The following is an 11,769-nucleotide window of genomic DNA, read 5'->3' as shown; positions in this document are numbered from 1 at the left end:
ATACTCCAAATGAATTTGGGAGATATTATTAGATTGAAGCGGAGTATAGCAAAAACTTTAGTTAGTTATGGGGATGGGAGTGGTTTTATGGGTATGTCCAAGATCACCTTAAATTTTTAGTTATAAATTCAAAAAACAAATAAATATCCAAAAAAGTAAAAATAAATAAAAAAAAGTATAGTTTTTAGAACCGGAAGAAACGGGTTTGAAGAAGATCTCCCCAGTACTTGACACAACCCACCGGCCACCACATCCCAAAATAACAAAATATATAAAATAAATATAAAAAAAAAAAAAAAAAAAGCTGCTCCCACCTCTACTTTATCTCTCTCTCTCTCTCAAATTCTTCATTTCCACTCCACAGATCCACTCCTTCAATCCCTTGAACGATCTACAAATAAAAAAAAAAATGAAAGTCCCTTGCTGTTCAGTGTGTCAAAATAAATACAACGAAGAAGAAAGAGTGCCACTACTACTTCAATGTGGACATGGTTTTTGTAAAGACTGTTTATCAAAAATGTTCCAAACATCTTCTTCATCAGACACTTCCCTCTCATGTCCACGCTGTCGACACGTGTCTTTAGTTGGTAATTCCGTTTCTGCTCTCCGTAAAAATTTCGCTATCCTCTCTTTAATCCATTCTAATGAATTACACAATCCAATAATGGCCCTACTGCTTTCGATTGCGACTTCACCGATGAAGAAGATGACGATGATGGGAGTAGTAGTAGAGGTAGACTTGATGCTGATGGGATGAAGAAGACTTTTTCCGGGGTGGGAAACGGTGTGTTATTGAGTTATCTACACATAATGATTTGAGATTGGTGAAAAGAATTGATGAGGAAGGGAAAAGAATAAATGGGAGGTAGAAATGTGGTCTGGGGTTTTAATGAGTAGTAGTAGTAGTAGTAGTAATTCGAGGAGGTGTAGGCATAAGGTGGCGGTTAAGAGAGTTATACTTGGGAAGATAGTGATTTAGTTTGGGTACAAAGTCAATTGGAGGTATTGAGAAGGTCTTCCATGTGGTGTAGGAATGTTAGTACTTTTCATGGTGCTATGAGAAATGGATGGGAAGCTTTGTTTGATTATGGATAAGTATGTTGGTTCTGTTGAGTCGAAATGGATGAATGAAGGGCGTCTTACCTTGGAGCAAATTCTCAGGTTCAAATTGTGTTATATTGCATTTTCGGTTTTGTTAATGATTTTATTGCTAGGAATTATGTTGAAACGTATTGCACACTATAAGGAAAGTGAAACTATAGATTTGAAGAAAGGAGAATCATTTCCATGTTGTGAAGGATCAATGACATCCGTTGATAAAACCATATACTCGTTTAGTTAGTCGTGTTTTTTAATAAAAGAATGATATCCCTTTTCACTATTGTTGGACAAGTATTTCGAGAGTTTAGTCTATAAAGTACAGGTAAAAGGATACGAAGATCGTAAAGTTTAAATATCCTTTATTAAACCAGAGATTTTTATTGTCTTTCCATAGTAGAATAGAAACCCTTTCAGACTCTTCGTTTCATTTTAGTCTTCAGAACCACCCTTGTAATCCTCAAGTGGCTCCACTTTTGTAAAAATATGATTCATGCCTCCAAACTTTCCTCTTTTGGAATAAGTTCTTCTGTTCCACATGTTAATTTATACCTAATTACATTCAGCTTTGGAAAAAAAGGAAAACAGAAGTGCTACCTGACCTAACCATCTTCTAAAATGGCAGACTTTGAGCAGCTCAGTGTAGAAAATAGGGTGAGGGGAGCAATTGGAGCTGAAGTTAGGTTAGCCTACTCTGGGCTTGTCCTTCAACTATGAGGGAGTATTGTGTTATTGTTGTTGTAGGAAAACCACCTTTATCAACTCATATGAGAAGATAGCTACTATCATTAGCTGAAATGGTCATCGCTCCAGCTTGTCAAGATTCCGCCATGTTGAACAAGATTGTTTTCCTATTGCAGATAATCTGGGCAGATATCGCCGCGGTGTGGCTGAGCTCCATGCAGCAGGTGTTGTCTGTATGAACATCAAGCCATCTAATCTTCTTTTTAGATGCAAGTGGCGTCGCGGTGATTTCTGATTACGGCCTTCCAGCAATTATGAAAAGGCCTTCCTGCCGTAAAGCTAAATCAGTTCCTGAAGATGACCCTTCAATATCACATTCATGTATGGATTGTACCATGCTGAATCCACACTATACAGCTCCTGAGGCTTGGGAACCAGTGAAAAAGACCTTATTCTGGGATGACGCTTATTGGTATATCGACAGAGTCAGATGCCTGGAGTTTTGTGCACCCTGGTGGAAATGTGCACTGGCTCCGTCCCCGCACGTGACATTCACTTTTCCTTTTATATTATGGTTGTTAGTATCTGAAAGAGCTTGACAAGCAAATATGATCTTTATATAGGTGGGTAGGCTTTAAGTTCAGAGGAAATCTATCGATCTGTTGTCAAGGCCAGGAAGCTTCCTCCTCAGTATGCAAGTGTGGTGGGTGTGGGGATACCTAGGGAGCTATGGAAGATGGTAGGTGAATGTTTACAGTTCAAGGCATCAAAGAGACCTACTTTCCATGCAATGCTCACAATATTCCTTCGTCATTTGCAAGAGATACCTCGCGAGCCCACCTGCAAGCCCTGACAGGCATGGATATATTTCTACCATCCTTTTCATTTTTATTTTTTTGCAAGCACAGTTTATCCGTAATTCATTGTTTCTAATGTTAAGCATGTGAAAATCAGAGAATAAAAACTTGAAAGACTGCTGTTTACTAGAGCTGGAAAGAAATTTGCATATCAGTTACTTGGTGACATGTTAATGTCATTCTTCGTTGCAACTTATTAATAACTAACGCCCGCGCCCTTTTACGTTGGCGAGACCACGCCTGCCGCTACCCGACAACTCGTCCCTTCAGCCAAGATGAGCGCGTGCCAATAAACAAAACAACCGCCAAGGCCAGCCGCACCATGGCACAAAAAACAACTTCGTCATGCCTTCGGGCATTGCTGCGTATAATGCGCCTTCGGCACTAAATAACTCGTCGTCGAAAAAGCAAGGCCAGCCCAATTGCCCATTATCCATAAGCCCAATAGCATCAATTGGGTTAGCCAATTGTGCAATACCATGTCAAATTTGAGGCCCAACAGTTTATAAGCCCAGCCGCATTGTTGACTTTGGATAGATCCCATGGTATTGATTGCACTTTTAACAAAATTGCACAAACCACTAAACACTTGGATCTGCCAAGTCATATTTTGGTGAGAATGATTATCTACCATTGGATGGGACCTTTTGGCCCCACATTTCCCTATTTTGTTAGATAGATTTTGCTAACCTATTTGCTAGTTCTCAATCAATTAAAGCGAAGTTAGTTTTCTATATTTAAATGCACCGCTTCTCCTTATTTAATATTTTTCTGCTATCATTATTACAATGGTTAAAAGAATGTACGTTAGAATGCATATTCTTTCAATAGCGCGCACAAACACCTAACAGTATTTCTCTTTTGTTATGAGTCCGAAAAGTTTCTTTCTGTAGAAGAAGTATACATGCCTAATGTCTTATCTATGAAATGCAGCGACTTTGCCAAGAATTCTGTAACACATGCCGCAGAACCATCCCCTACATCTGTCTTGAGGTAATACAGGATAGCCCAAACATATTACATAAACCAGTATCTGAGGGCAATTTGGATGGTGTTAGGTGGGTTCAACAGCTATGCTTTTACTAATTTCAGATATTTATTTGATTGATCGTTGTCTTTGAATATAATCTCTTTTCACCCTCCTTTGGTATGTGTAGACACATACTTGCTAAAGCTGCATCAGGAAACAACAGCAGCTCTATTGGTTCTCTATTAGAAGCATCGGAATGCTGATGGACAAACTGCTATGCATTTGGCCTGTAGACGGGTTTCTTAGAACTTGTTGAAGCTATTTTAGAGTACAAAGAGGCAGATGTGGATGTTCTGGACAAAGATGGAGATCCTCCTATTGTGTTTGCTTTAGCAGCTGGGTCTCGAATGCGTCCGAGCTCTGATCAAAAGATCTGTTAATGTTAGATCTAGACTAAGGGAAGGTTTTGGTCCCTCTGTTGCTCATGTGTGTGCTTACCATGGCCAACCAGATTGTATGCATTGCGTCTTGTGAACTTCATTTTCATATTTTTCAGTTGGTTACTTGATTCTTCATTCTGAAAAAAGTTCGAGACTTGTTTCTAATGATCACAGGAGTTACTGTCTGCTGGAGCTGATCCTAATGCAGTGGATGATGAAGGTGAAACATTACTGCACAGAGCCATTGCAAAAGAAATACACAGAATGTGCTATTGTCATATTGGAAAATGGAGGCTGCAGGTCGATGGGTGTTCTGAATGCAAAAGTTTGACGTAAGTATCTATTATGTGGTCATCATTGCTTAATAAGCTTTGCCCAATTTGTTGTCATCAGGGTCAGAGACTGAGTTCTAAGTTTGTTTGTTTTTTCATCTTTAGTGTTCTAAATTCACATCAGCAGTTCAGAGGGTTTTCCCTAGGTTTCTCTCTTTGCTTGGGTTGTTCTTGACAAACTTAAGTGACTAATTATCTCACCTCCTCTGAGAGAGAGAGAGTTGTTGCTCCATGTTATGTGTACTCTCAATTATGATTTGATCATTCTCAGACAAAATGTCAATTTTCCTCCCAGTTTTTTTGGGGGTTTGGACTAGTTGGGGTGATCTAAGTGATCCCTAATTTGGTTGAGATGTTCTCATACTATTTATCCAAATGTATGAACTGGTTCTTATTGGGTTACATAATAGCGTCCTGCCACTATTGATGATGCCTTTTTGGGATCATTCTTAACATCAAATCCCCTACCTCATTTTGGTTAAGTCTATCGGAGAGATGTAAGGATTTTGTTTTCCAGGACCTTTGACTTCAACATAATCTAACGATTGAGGAGTTTGTATGTGATTGGTGTTACTTTGTCAAAGTGCATTTTTATCAATTTAACGCCTTTTTAACTCTTTTGTGATTAATGATAATATTAATAGAAAAAGAAAAAGTCCACTTAATAGCCTGTAGGGACATGGTTTGTTGGATGCAATGCATTTTATCAACATGCATGTTGATTGTTGAATCTTTAGTCACTTAGGTGTACATCGCTTTGGGTACGAATCTTTCATGTATTTGTGCGGTTGTCTTTGTTATTATATTTTTAGTTTTCAGGGATAATTCTGACAGTGATGGGAATTTTGCATAGTTTTATATTAGTGTAGTATTTGTATTCGCTCTTTTATCTGTTCAATGGGTTTGATTTGTATTCCTGCTTGGATGGGACAGACCTCTGCACATGTGCATAACAACATGGAATGTCGCTGTCATGAAAAGGTGGGCGGTTGCATCCCCACAAGAAATAGCTGAAGCAATCCGAAATACCAAGTTCAGTTGGAACCGCTCTGTGTATGGCAGTCAGCCTAAAGAAGGACCATGAACATGGTATACCCAGATAGTTTCCGGCCAGGGAAATGTGTATGCATCATCACGATTATCTGTCATTTTGCACGTTACTGGTTCTCACTTGTTATTTGTCTTTTTAGATGATGGTAGGAGTTGGTGAGAATATTACTTGGTGCTGGATTGCTGGATGCACCCAGATACAGCAGGTAACTCATATAGATACAAGTTTGCAACAATTCAAGACAAAAAAAAACTTGTTAGACAAGCCGCAAAGCAATTGGGGTACTTTCCTATAGATAGGTTGAAGAGAATGTACTGTTGTTGATTGGGTAGCAAAAGCAATGTGTTGGCACTCTACAAACAGATTGAAGGATGGTGAGTTGGGGCACCCAGTTGACTCTACATCTTGAAACATATTGATAACACATACCCAAGTTTTCTCTTGAGCCTTGTAATGTTCGATTGGGTCTTACCACGAGATGGGTTCAATCCATTTGGAATGCAAATCACTTCGCAGATGGTTCATGGCCGTAATGTGTGTCACATATAACCTCCCCTTCGTGTATGAAACCACAATTCACCATGCTTGCACTACTTTATTGAGGGTCCAAAACAGCACCGAAAAGATATTGATGTTTACTTGTAGCCATTGGGTTGCCGAAGGCGGTCTTTGTGGGATATCGATTATTAGTTAAAGATGCTAATAAGGGAGATCTGTTCAACATGTGTGTGGTGTTAATGTGGACAATTCATGACCTCCCTGCATATGGAAACATCTCTGGTTGTAGGACTAAGGGGAGATTTGCTTGCCCCTCTTGTAGTCCCAATACTTCAACTTTGAGACTCGTTCATGGGAGGAAAAATGTTTATCTTGGCACAAGGCGATTTTGATCTAGAGTAGTCGGATCCAAGCAAATTGGATGTGAGAGAATCGACTTTCAACAAAAAAGAACATTGGGCACCACCAACCCGATTGTCTGGTAAGGAGGTTAAAGAGCTGACTGAGCATCTTAAGTGAAATGGGGAAAACGTAAGGAAGGGTGATGAGGAAGATGATATCAGTGACTTGTTTCTACAAGCAGTCAATATTTTCAAATGAGCTAGACTATTGGGAGGAGCTTCCCATCATTAATAACCTTGATGTAATGCACATTGAGAAGAATTATCGACGAAATACTTCTTGCAATGATGTTGGACAAGAAAATCCAAAATGACATTAATTAATGCATAAAGACTTGGAGCTCTTGGGGTTTAAAATAAGTATCGGTTGATGAAAATGCTCGTAAGAAGAAACTTGGGGTTTTATTAATGCACCCGAGGAGAAGTTGTTTTTTACTACTTTAAGGAATATGCATGTACCGGTTGGCTTTAGTAGTAATTGGAGGATTATCTCCAATGAGGGATCGTCTATGGAGTTGAAAGGGATGAAGTCTCATGATTATCACATTTTAATGTAACATTTGCTCCATTATTAATCCAACATGCGTATAAAGATAGGAAACAGGCTCGAAATGTTCTACTAAGCTTCTATGCCTTTTTCCGTGCTCTATGCTCTAGGAGACTTGATGTTGAGTCGCTGGTTATACTTGAGATGGGTATGGTCCGAACCTTATGTGAGCTTGAGAAGATGTGCCCCCTTTCATTGTTTGTCATAATAATGCATCTGCCTATTCATTTAGCATATGAGGCCCGTGTTCTACTAGTGGATGTATGTTTTCGAAAGGTACAATCATTTTGATTTTTTATAAATAGTTAGAATTTCGTTTACAGAATCTTCTTAATTCATTTTAGTACTTGAAGGTTAATGAAAACTTACAAGGACTCCGTCATGAACAAAGCACGTCCACCAAGTTGCATTGCAGAGAGATACTTGAAGGAGGAAACAATGACATACTATGGAGGATATGAAGGAGGGGGTAGCATCCTTCAAAAATTAGATGAATGCGCCGAGGGTTCTATGGTAACAATACCTCCAAGTATGATTCTTAGTGTTAGTGAGGAAGACGAAGTTGGTCCTCTTGGTCCTCAGAAACGTCATCTTCTAGAAGGTGTTGAGTGGGAACAAGCCCGACAATGGATATTGAAAAGCCACCTCAAGTATGATATGTGTCAAAAGTACGTATTTTTCTTGTTGTTACACTCTGGATGTGATTTTTCAATTCCATGTTTTATCCTTGTATTGTTATGTGTTTTATAAGAAATTTGCACACTTTAGGGAGTATGGTAGCTTCCTAGAAACATGTAGGAGGACCATGGGGAGAAGGTCAGGGTAGTACAAAGTACCTGAAAAAGATGAGTTCATGCCATGGCTGAGGAGACAACTTGACGCTCAAAACCCGAAAGACGATGAGCTCATACAAATAGCAAGGGGACCAACACGAGAGGCCAAAACTTACAATAAGTACACAGTGGATGGGTTTTTATTTGTCCCAAGGATTATGAGATGACTAAATGAAATCAGAACAGTGGAGTTTCTACCAAGTGCCCAACTACCTTTCGCTCGAGTGCTAAGGATAAAAATCCAATAGATGGGTCTGTTGAATACTATGGTGTTATTAGAAAAATCATTCAATTGGAGTACAGGAGTATTGGTTATAAACCAGTTATATTCAAGTGTGACTGGGTTAAGCTCCAACATGGTGTGAAGGCCAACAATGAATCAAAGTTGATGTTGGTCAATTTGTCCAATATATATGGGTCATCCCAAAGGAGTGACTAGCCATTTATTCTTGTTGAGCATGTATCGCAAGTATTTTACTCTCAAGACCCAATGAATCCTGATTGGCATGCGGTCATTGAGGTTCCAAGAAGGGTATACTATGATCTAGATGCAACAAGATTGGTGTCGGAGGAAGATGTAGTTGTGGATGAATCTTTCATGGGGCTAGTGAATCAAGAACCAATTAGAATGGAAGACGAAGTCATATTTAATGACGAAGAAGACATGGGCTATTGAAGTTCCTAGGTTAAGAAAAAGACTTAGAAAGAAGTGAAGGTATCTATATATTGGAACTTAAAATATGTGTCTGTTTTTTTAATATTTTCCTTAACATACAAATGCGAGAGAATAAGGAAATACCATAACATACAAATCGACAATGGCAGACAGTACATGAAACAAAAATGCCCTTTTTTGTTTGACAGTCATTTTTCAATTCGCCCCACCTCGAGGTGTCTTCAGTCATTTGGCTCTTTTGCATTGTAGTTTTGCTGTATGGATATTCGGTCAGAATATTGGTTTTCATCATCTTTTTTTGTGGATACCCCCAGTTATACTCTAGGAGTCTATATTTCACACGATTAGATTTTAAAATTGTGCTATTGTTGAATGCAATTAATTGTTTTATTTATTTTTCAACTCATTGTATGTATTTGAATTTTGTGCAGGTCCGTATCAAGTTATTTTAAGTTTTCGCCTCTTCCTTTTCAGCGCCTTCTAGGTGCCAATTCAGCTTCACAACTTTTATAGAAGGTATTTTATATTTATCGATTACTTTTGATGCTCATGTAAGTTTCACACCAGTCAATTGAGTATGCTATATTATCAAAAAACCACATTGTTTAGTTACTAATCAATTCCATATTGAGTGGATGGGGATTTCTTATTGTTATTGGTGTTGTTACAACAAGGCGTCACAAAGGATAAACAAGCACGTTTCATGCCCAATGGTTTACGGCTAACATTATCAATGCCAATTAGAGGATTGAAGTTTTGGAGTGGAAAGATGAATCATAAGTATATTCCTTAAATTATTACTTATATCTAATTGTTTTATTTCTGCTGGGTAGATCTAAAAGGTATGCACAGCCCATGTATGGAGTTTACAATGTTAATGGACTAATAGACAGTGGTAACGTCCAAATAATTGTAAATGAGAGACAGACCAAGTATTAGGCAGGCATTACAGAGTTTACAATAATTGTATTAAGATTCATCTTCAGCTCCATCCTGTCCATCAGAACCCTGGTAATCATCTTCTGAATTGTTCGATGCTTAAATTCATATGCTTAGATTTGTTGATCATATTTGTGGCGTCAGAAACAAGGGAACTCTTCGCAGCTTTAATCACATCCATCCTTTGCACATTTTCTTCTCTATCCTCCTTTGTAGTAGTACATTGTCTGCCTCCTGCCACTCTCCTAGCGTCCTGTGAATGTAGTCGATCAATATATTTCTCATGAAATGCTAGGTTTTTAATCTGCTTTAGAACTGCTGGACTTTCAAGTGGTGCTTTACTGGTGCCTCTGAATCTTCAGAGAGGCTTCTTGTGGGCTGGCAATGATAGGAGTATAAAGCAAAGGGTTTCACAATAGAAGGGAAATGTGTCAGCACAACCTTTAAAACAGTAGATTGTAATTTGAATATTAACTCATGAAGCCTAGCTAACAACGGTAATACTAGCTCTGCACTCTATCAAATATGTTTTTAGATATATTTCAGTAGCAGGCTGAAACTTTGCATTTTCTCCTAAAGTTGCTATTTATTCTTTTCGATTGAATCTTCTTTTGCTATTAGGGGGTCTTGCTTGCTTGTATTTGTTTCAGTTTGGTCTACTAGTCCATCTTTTGAGTTGTTTATGAAGTTTCTTTTATTGTTTTGTCTATACTTGACCTGCTGAAAGCATCTTCACATGCATGATTTATATTATTAGCTCTTGTGGCATTGTCTTGTGCACGTCCCATGTGTGATTATTTGTTTTATAATGCATTTTTTTTTTAAGATCAGGTAATTTACAATGGTTAGCAACACATCACATGGTTCAGTTCCACTTCAGGAGTCGGAAGGGGCAGGTACTACTTTCAATTCTTACATTGTTGGTTAGTATCTCTTATCCAATGAAAATGTTAGGTATGAGAAGTGTAGAAAGTACCGTGTCCTTACTCCTTAAGACCTCTCCTTATCTATTGGTTCCTTAAGATTTTACCATGTTTATTTTTCTTTGGTCTCCTTCAAGGTGTATGCATTGTTTGTGTTGGACCATCACTTTCTTACTTGATAACTACATGCTTCTCTGACTTTCACTGCATTCTATGATCAGGTATGTCTGCCACTTCACGGCGAAGGTCAGGTACTACTAGAGGTTCCGCTATACCGCTTTCAAAAAGGTTGAAACCGGGTGAGAAAATTGTTCTTCAACTAACTGAAGACACCTTGCAGCCTTGCATTCCTGAAGATGGTGTACATTACTTGTCTAGTGAAATTGCTAACCTCGTTAAGCGTGAGATCCCGATTTATTATAAATCTTTCCCAGATATGATTCTAGCTTGTGCTAAGAACGATATCTTCCCTTATAAAACCATAATTGATAGTTTGAATAATATGTTTCAATTTGCGGGTAATGATGATGATGAGGGGCTTGATGGTGATTATGTGTGAGACAAGATCATGGCTGCTTGGAGGAGCCACAAGTATAACTTAAAGAAGACATACCTTAATGGGAAGGATTCGGAAGAAGTGAGAACAATGGAAGCCCCAGGAGACATTCCTTTGGAGGATTGGAGACGGTTTGTGGAGCTCTATAATTTAGACAACTTTAAGGTTTGTAAACCATAACCAATCATTTTACATTACCTTTTTGATAATATGTTGTTTGATAAATTATGATTTCTCTTTCTATCTTGGTTTGATTTATATCAATGACGGCAGTAGGCACAAAGTCGCGACAAATAAAATTAATCGCGGCAAAGCAAAGCGTAACCCACTTGCTTTCGGGGAAGGACACCGGCGCAACTTGTTCGCCATAAGATTGCAAAGGAAATAGGTGTGCCCGATGTAGAAGTTTTCGTGGTGACTGTACCATGGCATGCATAGCCATAGGAAAAAAAAAAATTCCACAAAGACAGGGATTTGGGTCGTAGAAGTCTTTATATGGTACCTTTACTGATTTTTCGATTTGCATACATAAATATGGTATTGATACCGGAGTTGGTATGCTTATCTATTAATAGGATAAAAGATTGGTGCACATTCGGCCTCACCGCGAATTGAAAGGTCGCTAATATCTTACTTGATAGTGAGCTTATGCCTCCTCTCTCAAGGACCGTGGGCTAGTTGTTTTGAGGTCTCTCACAAGCAATAGCATTAAGCTAAAAAGGTAAGCAATTTGAACGTAAATCATATCCTAATCAAGTTGTACACAAAATAAAAGTGCAGATTTTAAGCCACGAGATACCGCTGAAAGCTTATGGTTGAGTCTAGATGATCCTCCTTAGGTAAGAAGGCAACTCCGAGTGCACGATTCCAGAATGGCTGAAGGTGGTTATCGATCAGGTTCTTACTCATTGCTTTATTTACTGTGTTTCTTTGTTTTTTTATATATAACACTTGTGTTTAATGG

The 11,769-nt window shown here is 38.5% G+C and overlaps 1 protein-coding gene and 1 pseudogene across 7 annotated transcripts; both read left to right on the top strand.

Moving 5' to 3' along the window:
- Positions 1–163: 163 nt before the first annotated feature.
- LOC147485473 (E3 ubiquitin-protein ligase KEG-like) lies at positions 164–4,143 on the top strand (annotated as a pseudogene). Its single transcript, XR_015202733.1, has 5 exons — positions 164–1,161; positions 1,972–2,327; positions 2,406–2,638; positions 3,573–3,697; positions 3,797–4,143. The product of XR_015202733.1 is annotated as an E3 ubiquitin-protein ligase KEG-like (transcript).
- A 3,660-nt stretch (positions 4,144–7,803) lies between these two features.
- LOC147485472 (uncharacterized) lies at positions 7,804–11,068 on the top strand. 6 transcript variants are annotated; one of them, XM_086572306.1, is made up of 4 exons: positions 7,804–8,426; positions 8,819–8,903; positions 10,153–10,222; positions 10,471–11,068. In XM_086572306.1, the coding sequence occupies exons 3-4, from the start codon at positions 10,168–10,170 to the stop codon at positions 10,806–10,808; spliced, it is 393 nt and encodes a 130-aa protein (XP_086428432.1). In that variant the 5' UTR covers positions 7,804–8,426; positions 8,819–8,903; positions 10,153–10,167; the 3' UTR covers positions 10,809–11,068. The 6 variants fall into 6 exon arrangements, with proteins under 6 accessions (XP_086428432.1, XP_086428429.1, XP_086428430.1 ...); XM_086572303.1 differs by having other exon boundaries at positions 7,807–8,426; positions 10,158–10,222; XM_086572304.1 differs by lacking the exon at positions 7,804–8,426 and adding an exon at positions 8,499–8,656 and having other exon boundaries at positions 10,158–10,222.
- The last annotated feature ends 701 nt before the right edge of the window (positions 11,069–11,769 follow it).

Source organism: Coptis chinensis, chromosome 7 (genome assembly GCF_015680905.1).
Source record: "Coptis chinensis isolate HL-2020 chromosome 7, ASM1568090v1, whole genome shotgun sequence".
Classification (NCBI taxonomy): Eukaryota; Viridiplantae; Streptophyta; class Magnoliopsida; order Ranunculales; family Ranunculaceae; genus Coptis; species Coptis chinensis.
The sequence above is the reverse complement of the archived record's forward strand: the minus strand, read 5'-3'. Positions and strand labels throughout refer to the sequence as shown.

Excerpts from the sequence above, each read along its gene's own strand:
- LOC147485472 (XM_086572306.1), top strand. The coding sequence starts at position 10,168 with ATGGTTAGCAACACATCACATGGTTCAGTTCCACTTCAGGAGTCGGAA. Across the intron at positions 10,223-10,470 it reads TCAGGAGTCGGAAGGGGCAG|GTATGTCTGCCACTTCACGG; the intron begins GTACTACTTTCA and ends TTCTATGATCAG.